Source organism: Sinohyriopsis cumingii, chromosome 14, assembly GCF_028554795.1.
Source record: "Sinohyriopsis cumingii isolate HCF-2022 chromosome 14, ASM2855479v2, whole genome shotgun sequence".
Taxonomy (NCBI): Eukaryota; Metazoa; Mollusca; class Bivalvia; order Unionida; family Unionidae; genus Sinohyriopsis; species Sinohyriopsis cumingii.
In genome coordinates, this window is record NC_142974.1 from 35,768,016 (window position 1) to 35,790,736 (window position 22,721).

The window sequence follows — 22,721 nt, forward strand, 5'->3', positions numbered from 1 at the left end:
ACTATATGGTAAGTAATAACACCTTGCATACCACAGGCCTACTGAGTCTATATGGTATGTAATAACACCTTGCATACCACAGGTCTACTGAGTCTATATGGTATGTAATAACACCTTGCATACCACAGGCCTACTGAGTCAATATGGGTGCAATATCACCTTACCACAGGCGTACCGAGTCAATATTGGATGTAATACTGTAGTACCTTTCATACCACAGGCCCTCCGAGCCTCTGTAGGATGTAATAACACCTTACATACCACCGGCCTACTGAGTCTATATGGTATGTAATAACACCTTGCATACCATAGGCCTACTGACTCTATATGGTATGTAATAACACTTTGTATACCACATGCCTACTGAGTCTATATGGCATGTAATAACACCTTGCATACCACAGGCCTGCTGACTCTATATGGTATGTAATAACACCTTGCATACCACAGGCCTACTGAGTCTATATGGTAAGTAATAACACCTTGCATACCACAGGTCTACTGACTCTAAATGGGATGTAATAACACATTGCATATCGCAGGCCTACCGAGTCCATATGGTATGTAATAGCACTTTACATACCATCAGATTACTGAGCTAAAATGGATGTAATAACACCTTACATACCACGGCTCTACCGAGTCGATTTGGAATGCAACCGCAAATTGCATTGGTCTACTATGTCTATATGAGTTGTAACAGGGAATTACATAACAATGGCCTACTGAGTAGTACCTGTACAATTGGGATGGAAATGTTGTATATTGGGATGGAAATGTTGTATATTGGGATGGAAATGTTGTATATTGGGATGGAAAGATTCTATAATTTCTCATCAGTTGATGAATACAGGGCCTACTGGGCAGTTATATGCCCATTTCAATGTCCTGAATATAGCATACATCAATCATGGCCTTCGAATGCGAATCATCCAGTCAAAAAGCTGCATTGGGTGAAAAATGAAGAAACAACAGTAATACGTGTTATATTAATAAGAGATGATTGGGCATCTGTTAACTAAATATCCACCAACTATCTCATGCCAGTAACAGAAACGGAACGTTGACCAATTATATCGCCTGATATGAATGAATCATGACCTAATCGGGCAGCTGATAGGCACGAATCGTGATCTAACTGCGCGACTAGACAAGAGGGTGTCCACCAAGGAATGTCAAAAAAAAAAGAAGAGAATTTACAAAATGGCATATACAAAATCAAGTCATTGGAATCCTCTGTATTTCTTTATCCACTTTTTATGATTTTTTCCCACTGTAACTCAGGTGTCTTGTTTCAGTAACCGAAACGTTGCCACAAGAATAATTACACTTTTGAAGAAATACATCTACAAACAAGTATGCGGGGCTCGTCATTTTTTCTTCTGATGGGTCAGTGGACTCTGCTACAGGTCGAGTTTTAAAATGAACCGTGTAACGTCATCGCTTATCATCACAAATACGAGATCTTGAAAGATATAAAGTTTGAATCTTATATAACATATACATCACATTCTGCCATTATGATAATCAGTACAATTGAGATAATATTTGTGGTGGATCAGTCTGTGCTTATTAACATCCGTTCTGAAAATACAGGACTCACGGTACTAATTCAGTTCCCATAGTGAACCTATGCAAACCCCATGATATTAAAAAATCAATAACTTAAAATTTTTGAGTGCTCATGATATTTATCAGTATAGATGAAACCTGGATGTCAGCTTCTGTGTAGAGGAAAGGATATGAGCCGAAGCATTTTCTGGACCTGCATGTGTTTGAAACATGTGCTTTCAATTCCGCACCAAAGAGTCAAGTGCTAATTTTAGTAATGACTCAATACTGTTAAAGGACTGAAATTCCATCAATAAAACAATGTCTCTATTTTTTTCACTTGCAACTAGGATAAGCTCTCAAAAGTTTCTTCTTCCTACAACATTACTTTCATTATTAACCAATCATGGTCAGCCAAACCCATATATACTCTACTTTATGTTCACCTATTTCCAGGCTGGTTCCCATTTTTCCATACCATTAGTACCGTGTGTCCTACACATGTGTACCTGTAGCAATAAGTATAGATGTGGTGGATCAGTCTGCGCTTATTAGTATATTTTCAGAAAATACCAACGTGTACCTATAACAAGAAGTATAGATGTGGTGGATCAGTCCGTGCTTATTAATATCCGTTCTGAAAATACCCATGTGTACCTATAACAAGATGTATAGATGTGGTGAATCAGTCTGTTTACTAGAATCCGTTCTGAAAAATCCTATATGTATCCTATAAGAAATAATAGACATGGTGGGCCAACCTGTACTTACTGGTATCAGTTCTGAAAACTCATATACATACATACATACATACATACATACATACATACATACATACAACATACATACATGCATACATAGATACATAGATACATACATACATACATAGAGAGAGACAGAGACAGACACAGAGACAGACAGAGAGACAGACAGAGACATAGAGTGAAAAGATGTGGTAGGAAAATCTGTGCTTATTAGTATCCGTTCTGAAAACATCCAAATGTATCATATAAGAAAAGGTAGATGCGGTAAGCCAGTTTGAACTTACTAGTATCCGCTCTAAAAGCGCGCGTACACACACACACACACACACACACACACACACACACACACATATATATATATATATATATATATATATATATATATATATATATATATATATATATATATATATATATATATATATATATATATATTGTTATGCATATTTGATTTAATTTTATTTTATTTAAGTTAATTGTTTGTAAGTTTAAAAACAATTTTTTTTAAATTTCATTATATGTCAAAGTAATGTAATTTTGATTACTAGGAATTTGATATTAACCAGAAATTAGTTTGACCCGACAGATTAGTTAAAAATTCTAAAATTAGAACTTTGTATCTTTTGCTGACCTAGTTCCTGACCTTGATTGAGAATCAGGTAAACAACTTCTTTTTTTTATTTATTTTTATTGTGGAATACATAGAGTGAGATCCAGGCTGTACTGGAATACATGACCTTAGACATTTAAATAGCTTATAAACTGTTCTGGAAGATGATCACGTGACCCACATCCGGACACCTGTTTTGCGCAGTATTCAGGTTTTATTCCGATGTTTATTGAGAATTTAGTTACTTGGGCTTTTACACTGGAAAGTGTGTGTTTGTTTGTGACCAGTTTGGAGTTACATATTAATTTTTATTCAAATTATTTGGGTTCTAAAAGATTAATTCTTTTTCCCGGAAATATTTGAGTGCTCATACAGAATACTTGGACAAAGACATTTCTTGAAATTTTATTCGGAAATTTAAACACCGGAATATTGTTTGTGATACAACAAAGAACTGTAGACACAACAACACAATGCTAGCTACAGTTTACGTCATCGCCTTCCATTTTACAATTTTCAACGGGACTTGAACTTGAGTTCATTAGAACATTTCATTACTAGGACTATTAAAATTTAATCCGTTGATTAATCTTGGATTAATTTTGGATTTGATTCTTAAAACCGTAAGCTCTTATTTTTTCATTTTTATATTGTTGTTCCAGGGAACTAAAATATTTGTTAAAATTTTCAAAGCTTATTGTTTTCCCTCTTTCTTTGTTACTGTTTATTAGAGCCTAAACACGTAACATAACAATATATATATATATATATATATATATATATATATATATATATATATATATATATATATATATATATATATATATATATATATATATATATATATTCTAAAAAAGAGGTACAATATATATATATATATATATATATATATATATATATATATATATATATATATATATATATATATATATATATATATATATATATATATTCTAAAAAAGAGGTACAATTACTTTTGGAAATGTGATTAGTGGTTTGACAGATCCAAGTTTGTATTAGGTGAGATCGAAAAGAAAACTTGAAAGGTAACTGTTTTTTATATTGACGTCAATGTATTCATAAAGTGCATTCGCGTATGTTGTAAACTGATAGCATTATATTACAGTAATAAAAAAAAATTTTTTACAGACACCAATAAGAAACCCAGCGATATTATGGTATACATAAGACGTTCTCAAATGTGTTACGCAGAACACTTGTGGTCCGCAAGCTCCATTCAGGTGGTTGCAGTAGTTATCAATTTAAAATGGATGTCAAGTGTTGAGGGTATCGCTAAAACCGTGGCTCACACATAAGTATGATCATCAATCGTCTTCCGACATAACTGACACCACTTTAAATGGATAGCGTGTAATGATTTACTAAGTTTCACAAATCAAAAATTGGTCAAAATAATCTTAAGGGTGATATGCTTTATCATGCGTTTAATTAAATCTTGATAAAAACTTCTACCATATTAGAACTATTTATACTACATTTCGTCCTTCGTTAACTATAAATGGCTATCAACAAAGCCGCTTTTTAGTATTAGGAAAAAGCTGGACAGATGGTTCCAATTTATTTCTTTTCCTCTCTCTTTTTTTTTATTTATGTATTTATTTGTTGTAGTTTTTGTTGTTGTTGCTGCTAGAGTTTGATTCGATCTTTATATTAAATTCAAATTAAAAAGCATTTCAATAGATATACATTCCATTAAATATAATAATTTATCTCTAACTGTTTAAGTTGCATTTTAAGGAGTACTGTGCGCTTTTCTTAAACGTTGGACTAAACTGCAAGATTACTCTGATACAGTAAGCCCATCTTCATACAGCAAGGTCACCTTCATACAGCAAGGTCACTTTCATACAGCAAGGTTTCTTGTTTTGTTCATACTTAGACAACAACAAATAAATAAGACAAACAATGGAATGGCATTGCTACTAAACCAAGACAAATAATGCAAAGACATTGCTACTAAAACAAGACAAACAATGGAAAGAACAATAATACTAAAATAAGACAAATAATGGAAAGACATTGCAACTATAAAAAAAAGACAAATAATGGAAAGACATTGCAACTAAACCAAGACAACAATGGAAAGACGCTGTTACAGAAACAACACAAACAAAGGAAAGACATTGCTACTAAACTCAAGTAAATCTCGTCTATTTATTTCGGTGCCCAAAGAATATAAAATATTATTATATCGTTAAGTGTGAAAAATAGCCTTATTGGCGAAATACTTAATGCATATTTGTTTCATTCTTGAATTTTCACATGTGAAAAATATATCGTTATATTTTCACGCTTGAAAAAATAGGATTTCTCTTCATGCCATGTGATCCTTGAATGTGTTTACCTACACAAAGTTGTACGTGCAACAACAAAAAAGAGTACTTTATGAGATAGCACAAATAAAAAGAAACTGCCTTACATTTCAGACATGGAAATTAATGTTTGATAAATAAATTTGACCAGACGCCGTTCGCGTTTCTCTGAAGTTATTTCCTCTTCTTTGACAACAACGACAGACCCGCCGCAATGCATTGCTGAATCGGACTTGTATTGTTTTCAGATAGGATCAAAGTCAAATTGTATCAAAAACGGCAAACATTTAAATTTACTGAATAGGTCAACCCAAATCTACCTCTTTCTTAAGTCACGTATATTTATATGATCGGGCTGTGAAAGTGAGATGAAGTTGTTGGGGCGAGCGTGTTGTGCCAAAGAGTGACTTTAATATTCTAAACTTCCAGTCTGGAGCAAGTTTGGTACATAAATAAAAAGAAAGTTTATTCCTACGTAAACACCTGATATATTTAAACTTGTGGTACCAACGAACGATATATTTTAACTCGTGGCTTCGCCACTTGTTAAACTATGATGTTTTTGGTACCAGATGACGAAATGTATCCGATACGAAATGTATCCGATATCAACATAGGAAAAGCAAATATCTCCCATTTATTTTCCACACAGCAGTTACGCTTAGTATGCATTGTGTATCATAAAGTTACAAACTTTAAATTATACTAGGAAATTTGAGAATGTATTAAAAAACTATTATTTTTAAAGCCATAACGAATATCTACCCAAGACCTACCGACTATTAATGACATCACTATTTAATAGCACCAATGGATACCTCCCTAAGACTTAATGAGATCATCTATATTTTCCATATACGAAGGCGTTGTCAAACTTGTGTAGTAATGGATACTGTGATTAAGATTGTTTTATTAAACTTCTTTTCAAAGAAAGGTCTAGAACATATAAAGAGGGAATCCACTTGTCTTAAGAAGGTGTAAGTAAATAGTCCACGAGTGAAGTGGAAACATTGTAATGTAGAGAGTGGCGAGTGCATGTTTCACTTCGCTCGTGAAATGTTTCCTTATATCTAAACAAACAGATTTTCACTTTAGCTGTGTATTTTCTAAGGCAAGTACAGTTTATTTGCGTGTTTTTGTTTTAATTCTGTGCCAGTGCAATCGGTTAAAAGATGTTCCGTCCGAAATTTAATAATAATTTTAGGACAGTGACTTTATAAAACTCCGCCTTGTACATATTATGATTCTAATTATGTATTTTGTTAAATTAATGATTTTTTTTATATATCCTCAAATAAAGATTTTTTCAGTTTCATTAGCACTTCGGCTGATTGATTGACACAGTGAATATTGCTGGGGTGGTGGTACCGTAGAAACATCACAAAGCGGTCGTATCTGAGGACATCAGAATATAACATATTTACACCGATTTTAATGATAGATAGTTTTTCTATAAGGATTTTGCTATTCTATTTTGTCATTAATGTATTAATACGTGCACAGCCTGATTTGGGAAGAGTCGCAACACTCAAATTTCGAATGTCACCTATTTTCATCAGTTTCCGTTTGCAACACCATCTTCAAGTACGATGCTGGTTGTGGTGAGAGTTAAAATCGCTACTTAAACAATATTAATATTATATTTAATCAAACGTTGTTTTTACCCTAAAATCTTGTACTGTTTTTTGTAACGTTTATCACGCATACATTGTTGTATCGGTGACACTGAATATCGAAATTGAACTGGTCATGCAAATTTAGACTCTGACAATTTGCTAGATTCACGTCGAAAACTGTATTTTAACAAGTCAATCCTTGCAACCTGCTTGTTATTTTTTTGAGTTTTCTTTTTTATTCTTCACTGACAGCTTAAACGTCTACTACACCCTTAACATATTTTGGAGATCTGTTCATCCTGAGTGAGATGTTATTGTTGTAGGGTTTAACGCCAGTAGCTTCTCGTGGGTCGGTGATTCTTTCCGGGGTTTTCCCCGGTTCTTCCTCCACCATTAATACTGGCCGCCATGTATAGCCTATCGTGTGCTAAAAATAGCGTTATGTTGTTGTTGTTGTTGTTGTTGTTGCTGTAGGGTTTAAAAATGGCGTTATGTTGTTGTTGTTGTAGGGTTTAACGCCATTTTTCAGCACACAATAGGCTATACATGGGCGACCAGTATAAATGGTGGAAGAAGAAACCTGAAAAACTCCGGAAAGAACCACTAACCCACGAGAAGCTACTGGCATGCTTTCTCACATACCCAAAGTGGCCGAACCCTAGACTCGAACCCACGCAGACAGAGGTGATGGCAGTGATCCGTAACGGTGAGCGATTTGGACCACTTGGCCACTCGGGGCCCCTCTTGAGAGACAGAGTAAGAAGAAGAAGAAGAAGAAAATAGGACTAAATTCGAAATACAAGATTTAAAGACAAAAATAAGGCCATATATATTTCCTAAATGGTTTGCTTGCTTTCCCTTTCACGGCACCTTAGCTCAGTAGTGACTAAGCATCGCCAAGTAAAGGTAGGTGTTCGAAAAATGTGTTGCAAAATATTCCAGGAAGACAAAACCTTCCAAATAAAAGTAAACATGAAGTACAAGACAAAATAAGAAATGCACAAAACTTTTATATTCTGTAAAACTGTGCATAAACAAAGATAAATGTAACACGTAAAATCCTTAAAACATTTTGTGGTATAAATCTTACTGTCTTAAAAGTCAACTATTTTCAAAAAGAAAAGAAAGTAGTTCCAGAAGTGATATCACCTCTGCGGAGATAATGGTTGTATCAGCAACTTATCTATACCAATTGTTTACACTGATACATTTCCTCATCTCATTATGAAATATATAATAATACTGTACACTGCAGAGTTTATCCATGGAATGGTACAACGTCCAACATGTACCCATCCTAATCTTTCTCTCTCTCTCTCTCGTATTTCATCAAAAACAGAGACAAATATACAGCACACACACACGACGATATCTGAGAGATTTTCAATTTTCTAGGTCTGTATCATGAGACTATGATCTAGATAAAGTGAATGTTTTATTAATCTAGATCTTATATTTGATGACGGTTTGAGATTGTTTACGGACCACTTGTGAAAACATCTCGATAAACTATATTTTTACATCATGCTGTCATCGAATGTGTGGGTGTTTATCAAAGATGGATGCCTCTAGCCTTTCGTATAATAAATATATTAACCTTAGTGTTTTATGGGACGCTTCGTGTTAAGTTAATGCATTGTTTTTGTTGCGTTTTATTCCCTCGGAGATAAAGTGTTCTCCAAAATATTGATTCTTTTGTAAAATGCAAATAAATTCTATCTTAACGGTATTTGTTCCGTTTGAAGCATATTCCGGAGAAATGACAATTGATTAGCATTAAAGTGTCACTTTTGCAATTATATTTAATGTGCGTTAAGAAAACAAAGAACAGAGATTTATAAACTACACTTTATCAAAACAGTCAATGTTAAAAAAAGCCCAAAATCTAAAGCGATAACAAGGACAATAATCTTCCAATTTTGAAAATTCAATACAAGTGAAAATGCCCGGATGGTTACAAAAACAAAACTTTATCTCATCCAAAATGAGTAAGTATTCCTGATATATGGGTATTGTTACACGCACATGGGTATTTAATTGACCGAGCGATTGTCAAACCCTGGCGCGATTCTCGCTAAAAGTCATAAGTTTACCCCAACTTTCCAAAGATTTCCATACAACTTCAGTTGGGGGCCCCGAGTGGCCGAGTGGTCTAAAGCGCTCTCCGTTACAGATCACTTCCATCTCACCTCTGTCTGCGTCGGATTCGGCTAATGTGGGTATGTGAGAAAGCTTGCCAGTAGCTTCTCGTGGGTCGGTGGTTCTTTCCGGAGTTTTCCCGGGTTCTTCCTCCACCATTAATACTGGCCGCCATGTATAGCCTATCGTGTGCTGAAAAATGCCGTTAAACCCTACCCACCGTGTCCATTCTATACCTAAATTTTACTCTAATTAATGTAAGACCACAGATAAAACAACCTGCCAAATATATATCAACCGCACATCTGCATGTTTTATCTTCATTATGTTTCCGTACCGCCAACCGTTAATGCCTTAGAAAATATACGAGTATCCCCGAACACTTGGAACTATTTTAACTCCGCCACCTTAGGCCAGTCAATGTATGCTTTCCAGGCACATTTCGCCAGTATAGCTGCACCACATTTGCCCCCATGGCAACATAAATGGTATTTGCCAAGTCCCTTCTTATTTATTCCTTTGTGTAATTTACCGGTTTCCTACCGTAAATACTGCCCTTGCAGTTACATCACCAATGTACATCACCAGATTTTAATATGGAATGTCTTATGACAGGGACATTCATTCGGTTTTGGCCTGAATTCACTATTAGTGAACCAAGGCATCACGTGACGTTTGCTCCTAATAATTGGCTAATTATTCCGGGGTAGGAATATTTCCATTGCGCCGATTTCCAATAATCACACAAGTAATCACACAAAATTAAGAATTCCTTAAAACGGGGCGCTATAACCAAATGCGCATGCTCTATATTTATTACAGTACATGCAAGAGAAAATGATATGCATGCGTAGTCCGCAGCCTATGGTTTGGAATCTTGGCCACGATCTTATTTTATCAGCTTTTTACATCATAGGGTGTGGCTTTCAGAATCGTTTATCCGGACCACGCCCTGGGGATGGGTTACTCAAATAATATCAGATGAATAATTGGATTGTTTTAGGAAAAGGTCTATTACTTTGCTAGAGAGAAAGACGGACAAAGAAATGGCAAAAAAGTTAAACAACAGGCATGATCCGGTTTGAAAATTATTATAGAACTATGTTACTGATAAAAATATATCCATCTCAAGTTTACAATATTGTGACTCAAGGATGTAAAAAGAGGAGTAACTAAGTGGTACGCGTGCATGATTCCTAAACTGGAGTTCTAGATTCGATTCTCAGACCAGGTCAATCGTACGCCATGTTGTTTGTGTGACAAAGACAGTTTAGCTCCAGCAAACTGGATATGGTATTGTACGTTTTAATGCATGCCAAGGACAAAACGATCGAAAATGCAAGAAACTCTTGAATTCAAATGGAAATTGAGAGAATAATCGGCAGTTTATAAAAGTAAATCAAAAATGTAATTAACGCCAATACGGGATGCATCCTAAAAAATCAGTCTTAGCACATCCAAAATAAAAATAGTACTGAGCGTTTCTGACACACACTAACAAAAGAAAGGGATGAAGGTATAGGAATACATTGCCCTCAAATTGTAATTTACACATTAGACATTAAAATAGTTTTCACAGTAACCAATCATTTAACGTTCAACCAACACCAATAGGCGCAACGCCATAAAATCTAGGATAGCTTAACTAAACCAAAAATGACGTTTTTGCTGCTTCGATACACACCAATAATAAAATGATCGCAACATAGAGACATACTGAGTGTGTGTGATTTGGATTTTTAACGTGGCTTTTAAAGAAATCCAGTCATATCGATACGATGTCTGCAGTGTGACAGTTTATTGCGATGTCTAGCACTGGGGCATCATGCCGCAGACATGTAGCACCATGTCCCACCCAGTCACATTATCTTGACACCAGGCCGGTCAGTCCTAACACTAACCTCATAATGCTGAGCGCCAAGCGAGGCAGCTGTAGGTACCATTTTTGTAAGTCTTTGGTATGACTCGACCGGGGATCGAACCCAAGACCTCCCGCATCCGAGGCGGACGCTCTAACCACTGGGCCACAGGAGCGGACGAGAAACATTGAAACCTAAAAGCGGTTCTATAGGAAAACAGCGATCGGTAATCTGCAGTTTACACTGTAAACCAACATGTAATATCTACCTTACACCAATAGGCAAAACACCTTAAAAAGCGGCTTTGCCGAACCAAATCAAAAATGGTGTTTTGCTCTATCTATGCATACCAATAATCAAAGGGTAGAATTGCTAGGAAAACATTGCCCTCAGAACTACTTTGCAGTTTACACATTAAACCAGCAGCAGAAACCTACCCAACACCAGTAGACAAATAACCGTTAAAAGCGAACTTAGCCTAACCAAACTGGAAATGGTGATGTGCGTGTTTAATTCACACCAATAATAAAATAAAGGCCGAAAATGTCTGAACAAAAATGACGGAAAAACCATTGCCAACAGCCACAACACCTTACAAATCCAGCTTAGCCCGGCCAAACTAAAAATGACGTGAGTCTCATGCCACACCAGCAATAAAATGGTCAAATTACAGGAAAACGTTGCCCACTGTGAGTAATATGCTATTCACGCAGTAAATTATATGACAGGAATATGCCATATTCCCGTTTAACTATGCTGGCCACGGTCAACGTATCATAAGGTCCAATATGCCGTAAACAATGGCTGTGTACGATATGGAATAATGCTTAAATTTCCCCATAGGAATAGCTTTGAAGTCATTAACATGTCTTATTAAATATGAAAATGTCACTCAATTGGGAGGTATATTAGGACGGGACAGACATACGGACAGATGGACAGGCAAATAGAAGTAAGAGGTTTATGCGCCTAAATAATAGCGGAAAGATACTAACACAACGTTGCTTGATAGCAATTTGAAGAAAAAAAAATGAAATAGGATCTATAAAAATGTATTGCATCAGAAGAAAACTGTTTAATGCAATGGTTTGATAAAATGAAAATGCTAATTTAAGGTGTCGTTTTGTGAATTATTGCTGTTTCTTGCTGAAGATTTAACATAATACCTCAAACTTTATTTAACGTAGATAATGATTTTTTTCCATAAAAGGAAATGATAACACATGCCACTTGATAAAGGGGTGCACAATCAAGAAGTTGAATTTAGACTAATATTTAAAGAAATATGTCACGGTTGACATAATATAAATAAATAATGGACCCCACCAGGTCACGCGCAGTATAATTTTTATGTTACCATCAAGCCAAAATAAATGATTACATATTCATCTGGAAAAGTTTTACATTATTATTGAAACTGAAAAAAGTAATAGCTTATCGACCAATATTTGTATTTCTTTTGATATTTCATGGCCCTTTTCCTACATGACGAATATTTGAAAACTACAAATTAGGATGGAAAGGAAAATTGACATTAATGTATTCACTACAACAATACTCAAGCTCTGCAAAAGAACGATAAATAATGGACGATTAATAGAGCACATATTTGTAACAAGGAAGGGCTGTTTGATTATACCTTTTTCCTTGATGATGTGCTTTATTTTTGCCATAGTAACTATGCATGCTAAGGTCGAATATTGTGAAAGCTAACTTGATTAAAAGTAAATATAACAGATTGACAATAAGTCAAAAGTGGCGTAAAAATAGATGTATCGGTAATCACAACTGTTTTATTGGACAAAAAAGAACGATGCATCGATGGGAGAAAGATTAAATAAAGACAAACAAATTTTAATTCACTAATAGGTTTATATTCCTTGCGTACTTACAGGGCAAAGAAAAAGTATATTTGCAGAAATGTTTATTGCCGTTTTCTTTCCAAATTACATTTTTCTGACTGTTTTAACGTAAATTTTATACAAGGTGAACCGGACAATACTGCTACTACTACTACTAATAATAATAATAACAATAATAATAACAAGTTTTGTATATACTCGCTTATCAGTCGTTTCCTACTAAAAACTGCTAAGACCCAGATCTGCAGACGAATTATGCGCCAACTATTTGGGTTTATGCATTTTCTTACAACTTATCAGTAGAACACGCATTCTATAATCTGACCTGCCTGCAAATTATGCCTATCCGAGTATGTACGCTAGATATCCAAATAGACCGAACGTTTTCGTTATACCGGCATGACTTTGTGGGTTGTTTTACTAATAATGGTAGGGTCATTTTAAATTTGTTCCTTTGAGTAAATATTTAACTTTTTATCAGTCTGTCATTGTCTTGTTATGTTTATTATTTATGTTCGATGAAGTTGTAGAATTGATGTCCCGTTTATGATTGGTAAGAAAGGCCAATGTTTGTATGAAATACATACACCCGTTATGTATCCCAACATTGAAACACACATGATATAACCTACTAAGAATAAATGTGTAGCAAAGCAAACATGCTATAAAAATTAATAAATCATTCTTGACTGTTTATACAGGCTCTTATTGACTCGACAACTGATTGATTTGAGTCCATCGATCATGAGATTATCCAGTTAAGCATAGACTGAAGACATCTAATCCAGGATTACTGCGCACCATGGTCACTAAACATCAATAAACTTTTAACAAATGACCTTGTAAGCAAATCGTGCTTCTTGGTGCTTAGAACTAAGATGTAAGATACGCGATTTATATACCCATGTCACACGAACAGAGGTGCACTATTTAATTTGTACAAAAATCTAAGACATTATCACAAACTATGACAATAATGCAATGCATAAATCAATATCAAACTGTAATTAGAAAGGCATGCATTATTTGACATTATACTTGTAAATTGTGACAACTATATATAAGTGTAACAAGAAAACGCATGCTTTATTTGATGTTATACTTGTAAATTGTGACAACTATAAATAAGTGTAACTAGAAAACGCATGCTTTATTTGACATTATGCGTGTAGATTATGAATCTAAAAATTTGTATGTCTTCCCTACCCCAATCTTCCCATACAAGCAACAACAAACACAAAAACAAACAACAAAAAACCAAAACAAAAAATACCAAACAAACCAATCTATAGATATTATGGACGGAAATATACTTTGATTAGCACTTAAAATGTGTTTCTGCTATCGGCTTTTTTTATATACTTTTTTATCTTTTACAAATATATAAAAGTGAAGTCCCAGTTAAAAGAACATTTAAAACAAAGCAACAAAAAATTATAATAATATATAGTACGGAATAGAAGAAATACAACTTATCATAACAGTAATATGAGTAATTATGCATGTTTGTAAAGTCATTATCTCCATCATACCTCTATATTGTATTGATTTTCATTCAAAAAGCAACTATTTACTTTGGAATATACTGAACCATTATTTGGATCATTTTTTCCACCTAGCAACAATTATTTATGTGCTAGAAAGAAGATATACCTCATCGTATGCAAAATGGAACGCTATTGATCTGAAATGAACTCTTTCCAACAATAGGGGTATGAATTTACCATTGACGACGACGATGACGATGATGATAATGACGACTATTATTATGATTAATATTACTATTAACTTTCTAAAACCCAAAGGCAGTTAAATTTTTGACTGGTGTCTACCTTATCTTTTTTGTTTAAATTATACATGAAAGTAACAATTGATAATATTTATGTTATACTAGTTAAATGAAAATCAAAACGAACAAAGATAATGAATTCGTTAACAACATTTTATAGTTCAAAACATTCCACACTTGTTATTGTTTTGGAAACGAATTAAAGAGACACGGAGATGTTGGATTAAAGAGGAAGTCACGATTTTGTAACATTATCATGATTATTATACGTAACAATGTCAATGTCCATACATTTTTCTCTTTCTGTCACGCTCCCCCCCCCCCGGCCAATCCTACTCACATATGCACATGCTTGTACAAACATTTTTATCACAAATATTCACTGTTTAAGTTTAATCCGCGTGCAAACCGTCTTTAAACAACAACAAAAGGGCTTTTGTGTAAATAAATTATTTTCAGTGCGTCCTGTTAAACTGTTCACAAACGCATATCATTTGTGCTATGCGTCTCCTGCATGTTTCTTTAATAACAGTGTTGGCTGAATTTAAATTTGCCAGTTGATATTAAATACGCAATGCCTGTAAAGACCGAGACTTAAAAAAATGTCGCATTTCGAATTGAAAATTACGAAGGATTATAATGAGTCAATATGAAAAAATCTTCAGATTTTTATAAAACAAGGGCGTGTGCCTCCTAGAGTAGAGTTATTTAGACATTTTTGCGGTATTTTGGAAAACAATTCCCATCAAACAAAAAGAATTTGCTGCATAAGTTTCTGATAGTAATACGCTAATGATGATTTAGTAAGTTGTAACGTATACACTCGCGTAAATTTGGATCTAACTGCAAATCGCATAGACTCAGATATGTCGTAGCATAATGAGCCGGCAAATCCGAGTCTATGCAATTTTGTTATGATAAATAAGTAGAACGAACAACACAGACATTGATCTGCTGGTGCATTACGCTACGGCAGACCAGGGTCTGTGATTTTGTGTTTTTTTTTTTTTTTAGCAAGGCCCAAATTTAAGCAGATTATATACGGTAAATATTATTTGCTTGGGAGAGTTTTGTAAGAATCCCATTGTTACCAATCCCAACTGTACGGAAGCATGGAAGGACATCGATAAAAGAAGGGATAATATCTCGCGCCCACGTCATAACATTGCGTAACCACCATACAATATTTTTTAAACCATGCTCCTTCCATGCTTCCATAAAACTGATTTAATTTAATTGCAGTAGAAATAAAGTTTTGTTTTCTCCAAGCAAACCATTTTTTATTTCTCTATCCCATTTTATTATGCTATTCAAAATTTCGGTTTTTCTCTCGAGTTACGTAATAGTTAAGCAACACATATTTGTTTTCTGCTTGAGTCTGAGGGATTTTCCTTGGACATAATTAGATTTACCTCTTTCTCGAAATATTTTCCTTATTGAAGACAGTGATGACAAATTATTCAAAATGACCTTTGATAGATGGATTAAGGAATTCGGATTACCCAGGGCTTTTTTAGTATAATACAAATGTTTAGACCATTACATGTTGTAGGCAATTTGAAATTTGACTTAAATCCGAATTTTACCGTGGCGAAAGCCGATGAAAAGTATGTGCATACTATGCATACTTTTGAATCTATTGCAAGCAACATGGACCCTGATGTGCCCTTGCATGATGTGTCGGCATATCAGGTCTATGTTGTTTATTCTACTGATTAGTCCTGCCAATGTGACAGTAAATCTGGGTCGATGCAGTTTGCAGATGGATCAGCATGATAAACAAGATACGTATTGAGTTTAAGATTCTTAACTTTACCCCATCATTAATACTGGCCGCCATGCATAGCCTATCATGTGCTGAAAAATGGCGTTAAACCTCACAACAATAACAACAACGACTTAACTTTACCATCCCAGTTAAGGTAAGCAGAGAAATGAAGGGTGTCTTGCTTTACCATCCCAGTTAAGGTCAGTAGAGAAATGTAGGGTGCCTTGCTTTATCACCCCTGTTAAGGTCAGTAGATAAATGTAGTTTGCCTTGCTTTACCATCCTAGTTAACGTCAATAGAGAATTGTAGGGTGCCTTCTTTACCAACCATGTTAAGGTCAGTAGAGAAATATAGGGTGCCTTCTTTACCGATGCTGTTAAAGTCAATAAAGGGATGCAGGGTGCAGTTTGTTTAAGATAAGATTTATGTTTATTTTTGAAACCATACCACCCACCCACTATCTTGGTCTCTGTGAACAGCGGTGTCAGTAGATGTATAAATAATTCCTTTTTATCTAAACCAAAATATAATATCATTGGAATAAAAAATACTGTATATATGACACGAATATATCTCACAAATGTGATTTAAATTTTTACCTCCACTGCTATTTTAAATTTCAGTTAAAATATTTGTGGTTACTAATTAAAAATTAAAGAGCTTCTCGTCAATTGACACTCTATAGGAATAAATCACATATCATGTTTGATATATTTTGCAAAACACACACACGCACGCACGCACATACACACACACACACACACACACACACACACACACACACACACACACCATTCTTCATATATCTTATAAACACCAGACTATTACATTGTTGTTCCTTCAAAACAACATTTTGGAAACATATTTATTTTGCTTACATGAACCGAGTTACACCTTTCATATTTTATAGTAAATTTACACCATTCCTAGCTTACTGTAAATTTATCGAGTTACACTTTCATATTATAGAGTAAATTTACACCCCCGTTCGATCCAAAAACAAACTCTTGAATGCTGAGGGAGAAACAATATACACGTTGTTATGGGGCAGACCAGTTATATACTATTGTTTAACCCGGTACAAAGAGCGTCATTATTCCGCGAAGATTATCATTTAGGTTTTCTACAGCAGGAGATCAAGTTGCGGTGTAACGGCATATTTTCTTAGAAAGCGATACATATCCCACACACGCGTGACAAATTTCGTATAGGAAAATAAGTACAAAAGTATTTGGTCACCTTTGTAATCAAATAAGTGTATCAATCGCAGTTTCATGCCATTTTATTTCTTTCCATCGAAGAATCACGTGTTTTTCAGCCTTGACGGTAACAAAAAGACAAACGTTAGCGTTTTGTAGAATGCAATAAAAGCATTTAAAAAAACAGAAATCAGAAAGAAAGATACAAAAAGATGAGCAAATCTATTAATCATACTAAAGGTTTGATACCTGAAAACCAACCAAATGACACACAGACAGTCCAAGACCATAATCAACCAAACGACACACAGACAGTCCAAGACCAAAACCAACCAAACGACACCCAGACAGTAAAGACCAAAACCAACCAAGCGATACCCAGACAGTAAAGACCAAAACCAACCAAACGATACCCAGACAGTAAAGACCAAAACCAACCAAACGAACCACAGACTATCCAAGACCAAAACGGCACACAGACAGTAAAGACCAAAAACCAACTAAACGAACGACATACAGTCCAAGACCAAAACCACGCAAACGAACCACAGACCGTCCAAGACCAGAATTTCTACTGGACATAATAGAAGGGATGTAAGCGCAGTGGGTGCATTCGTGTTTGTGATTGATGATTACACCCCAGATCCAAGCATCTAGGCTGCTGGTGAAGACACTGAGAGCTAGAGGAATGTTAGAATTGAAGGAGTTTATGTACAATTATGTCTACATATAGTGTTTGGTATATGATCAGTGTTATTTCACTAAATGTGGAGTTCACCCTAGCTCAGTGTTTGGTATATGGTCAGAACTACTTCATCGAATGTGGTGTGTGTGTGTGTGTGTGTGTGCTAACCAGTCTTAAGACTAATCTATTAATGCCAAGAGTCTAGGATGGCAGCTGTTAGAACTATTTTTATATCTTTGATATGATTCTCGAACTCGCGACCTCCCGCATCCGAGGCGGATGCCCTAACCACTAAGCCACCGGAGCGGTCCCAGATGTGGAGTTCACACAAGGTTTGTAAAGAACTATTAGCATGGTAATCAGTACGCACGCTAGATATGTATATATAATACAAGATTCATTTGGAGATCACTTTAACATTTTCCTCTGTCTGTAGGTGCATTTTGTACAATAATTGTTTCCATATAAACATAAGTTTCCATTTTTGTTGGTTTGTTGTCTGTAGAAATATAAGAAACAATCATTCACCTCTGAAATAAACACAAACTTTATAAGTAACTATAGTGACGAATACAAAACGTTAACTGAGTCTCAAAAAGTATTTGGAAATAGAGATTACGCGACAGAGCCAGAGGTAGAGGAAATGACATTTTGAGGGTAAAGAGGTTCATTTCTAGTTAACTGGAGCAATGCTAAGGAAATTTTAATTATGGTCACAACTTATTTGCTGCTTCTGATCACACACACACACACACACACACACACACACACATATATTCACACGCGTTTCCTTTTAAAACAGATGTAGAGGGGACACAGTCAAAAGCAATGCTTTTATTTGTTCAAGTTCTGCTTTTTTTTTAAAAACTTTCATCAATGAAATAAAAATCGTCGATTGCTACGAGAGCTGCATTTATTTTCCATTCTTGATACATGTATTTGCAATCATCGATATCCATTAAACCTGTACTTACTGCCCATTATTGCCTTTTGCACTCATTAATTGCGCTTTTCATCCATTTTCCTATTTTCTAATTGATATGGACTTATGAGCCATTCTTAATATGTGCAATTATCGCTTGCTTCGTGACCTGCACACTGCAAGCTGCAAACTCATATCTGATATGATAATGTGTTTATGATTCCGCTCTAGAGGAAACAAAAAACCTAACTCATTTGTGTACTGGAAATTCATTGTCTTTCCTTCTTTAGGAGAAAATGACACCAAAATCGATTTTGATGTCACATCAATAATGAAAGTGTATACATCACGGAGGTATATTTACGATGATATCACGTGACTAGGGACAGACAGCATGTAAACAGAAGAGTTAATCTTCAAGTGTATTATGACGGATTTAAGAACCAAAAAATCGAACAGAAATAATGATGTATTCCTTCGTCTTTCTCTTGTGATAAAGAGACTAGAAATAGTCACTTCCATTCTACCATCATCACATATGCGCGTTTTGCGCACTATTAAGCTAATGGAATTTATGATGACATTTACTGCAGCGGCAATACAGTTCTAGCAAACTTTCACAATTAATCAGGAAATATAAGTTGATTTTGTGATAGGTTCTGTTTCACAGTCATGTTCTTATTTCCATAACCTCAAGGTCAAGTAAATAAATAAAGAAATAAATAAATAAACAACATACTTTTTGTCTGTAATGCCAAAGGTCTGAGACCTTACATTGTTAGATTGAAATAACCAAGTATTTTTTTATAGCGATAATTATTCAGTAAGTGAACCCAGACACAAATCCTAACCAACTGATAACTGAACGAGTACATTGATATAGACTGGCATGCTACGATTCATTTGGGGTTTTAAATTATGTATCGAAAAAAGGACAATTTCTCTCCCGTTCAGAGAAGTGTCTAAATATCAACACTATTTCTCCAGATTTTGTTTTCCCCATGAAGTAATAGAACTGGTAGAAGCAAAATATGCAACGTCAGGTGTGGGTGTTGGTTGGATAAATAAAGTTCATACATATATCATAGCTAAAGAACGAAGCAGGTGATATTGTTTTGTACTTTTGATAAGTGATTTTCCTTGAGTTAGAGAACATAAATGCGCTTATTTCAAATTATATCAGTGTTAACTTATGCTATTATTAAGAAGAGAAATCATTTTTTAATCTTTTTGCAATCATATATAATCAAGTTTAATAATGTATTCATGGGTGACAAGTATAATTGATGTAATTATTGGTAATAATTATATAGCATGGTGCCCTGTCATTCAATCATAGTTGAAATTGTAAACTGTTGTACAGTAAAGGACTAATAAGAATCAGCCGGCTTAATTACAAAGGTGTTTACAATTTCTATCAAGATTGATGACGTTTTTCATTTCTCTGTACATGAATTTAGATTCGAATTCACTGATTGTAATATGTCGAGACACAATAGCATGTATATATAATACCACTTACTACAGCGTTGTCGGGAATGGTTCTCTGTGTTTGACTCGTCCTAGTTTCGGTGTGTACTTGCGATTTTGGAGGTAGTACAGTCCTGGAAAAATCGGGTCTGGAAGGAACAGGAGCTTTAGGGAGTCGCCATTCCAAAGGGGTGGTGGCTTCATGGGTTTGTTTCACTTTCCATTTCGCCCTGTATATTGCCTCTTGTAAGTGAGTGAATGTATCCAGCACGTTTCCCTGCTTATCCCTCACAATTATTCTTGGGATGCTTCTGGTGTCGGTGGCGGGATTTACTCCCCGTATCCTCGGGAGATGGGAAACATCCGACCCCACAAATCGGTCTGCAGGACCCATTCGAAACTCCGACCCCTGTATCGTCCGGAAAATGTCCGGTAGTAAGGGCTTCTCTCCCCTCGTTACCGCTAGGGCCATAATCTCCCAAGAATTCTCACAGGTAAAATCACTATTTTGAATTTAAACATCCATCTATTTCTCGATAGTTATAATTAATTTCCCAGGTTTATGACACATTAATTACTGCTGTTTGAACAACAGCAGGTCCCAGTGATGCACGGAAATGTTCTGTGATCGTTGAATGATACGATACACTGCGGCGACTGAGTTCAGGTGACTTAATATCGCCAATATATCACAGGAATCCGACTTGTCATCAATAGATGCAATTATAAATTCACCTGGTGGATGATCGCACAGGTAACGGGAAGCGTGAATTATACCTGTATAATACAATACAGTAAAATACCCACTCGCAGGGCGAGCCATAAATACCAGTGTAAATTAGCGTTTTATAGTTTTATAATTGAGTTCTTGATGTGGCGTCATCGCGGGTGTAGTTCTGGAGATAATAAATATACTGTCAACATCCTTTTCGCTTGTCCTAGGAAAGTTATAGTTGAAATTCTCAACAGCAGATGGTACATATACTTTATCTTAGCACTGCCTCAAACATACGGCAAAAATACATCTACGTCTCCTATAAGTCACCGACTTATCTTCATAGTTATAGAAAGAATTTTCAGTCTTTTTTAATAAAATTTTTAGTCATGACATTCGGGAACATCATTTTGGGTGAATTCGATTTGATTTGCATAAGTTATTGTCCTAAGATGTTAACCCATGTTTCCCCATGTCCAGCTTTAACGGATTGAGTCGCACTTCCAACTGCTAAACAGGTTTACATAAACGTTTCGACATACGTTAACGTTCAAGAAGTTACTCGAATCTGCGTACACCCGTTTGAATGGACAGAATAACGGCATATAGGGGTCTGGAGCCTGTATGGTCGTGCAGTTAAGAAAGATGGTCTACTATAGTTCTCTAGCCTCACGTTAAAGACCGTCTCATTCATGCATCTGACCAGTAGAGTGTACTGTGTATAGATTATTAGAACTTGCTGTTCAATCCACATATAAATGTTAATTTGTCTTGTTTTTATTGTTATCGTTCTTTGTTTCCTTCAGCCTTGGGATCACGTATATGTTCATGTCTTCTTTTTGAAAAGGGGGCGTGTATTGTGGTACAGTGGCGTGAGATAATGGAGAACTAACTCAAACCTGTAGAGGGACAGTGCGAAAACTCGAATTGTGACAAACTTTCTAAATATCTTTTCCTTTTAACAAACTAATAGATATATTTTGCTTTCCATTAACATTTTTATGATCAAGCTTTGTGTTTTGTTATTATTCATTGAATATAATACTATTTTATAACATTATTACAAGATATATGTAGTAATATCCAAAGGACAAGATACCAATTTTATTTTCATAGACTGTAGGTGGGGATAATTTTAAGTTTCGCTGATTTCATTGTAATGTAAAAAAAAATCGAGGAATATATACCAATCTTGTTTACGAAAAACAAAACTTCGTACAGGAAAACAAACGAACGTTTTGACTGACATCCTAAGTTTATTCATGATGGGATGTTGCAACGCAAATTAATCTTATTATCATTATATGTTTTATATATCATTCTACACATCATCAGTTTTACTGTAAAATGAACTATCAGATTCATTGGATTGAATTGTGCATAAAAATCAATCAAACGAATAACAATTATGGCGGAAGAAATACTGAAATGATAATGA

General features: G+C 35.0%; 1 protein-coding gene across 1 annotated transcript in view; it reads right to left on the bottom strand.

Moving 5' to 3' along the window:
• LOC149783569 (uncharacterized) overlaps nucleotides 1–21,257 on the bottom strand; it is a 194,812-nt gene extending 173,555 nt beyond the window's left edge. The window contains exon 1 of the mRNA XM_089931831.1: nucleotides 20,621–21,257. Coding sequence (XP_089787957.1) covers nucleotides 20,621–21,040 — 420 coding nt within the window. The 5' untranslated portion in view covers nucleotides 21,041–21,257. The remainder of the gene's footprint in view (nucleotides 1–20,620) is intronic.
• Nucleotides 21,258–22,721: the final 1,464 nt, after the last annotated feature.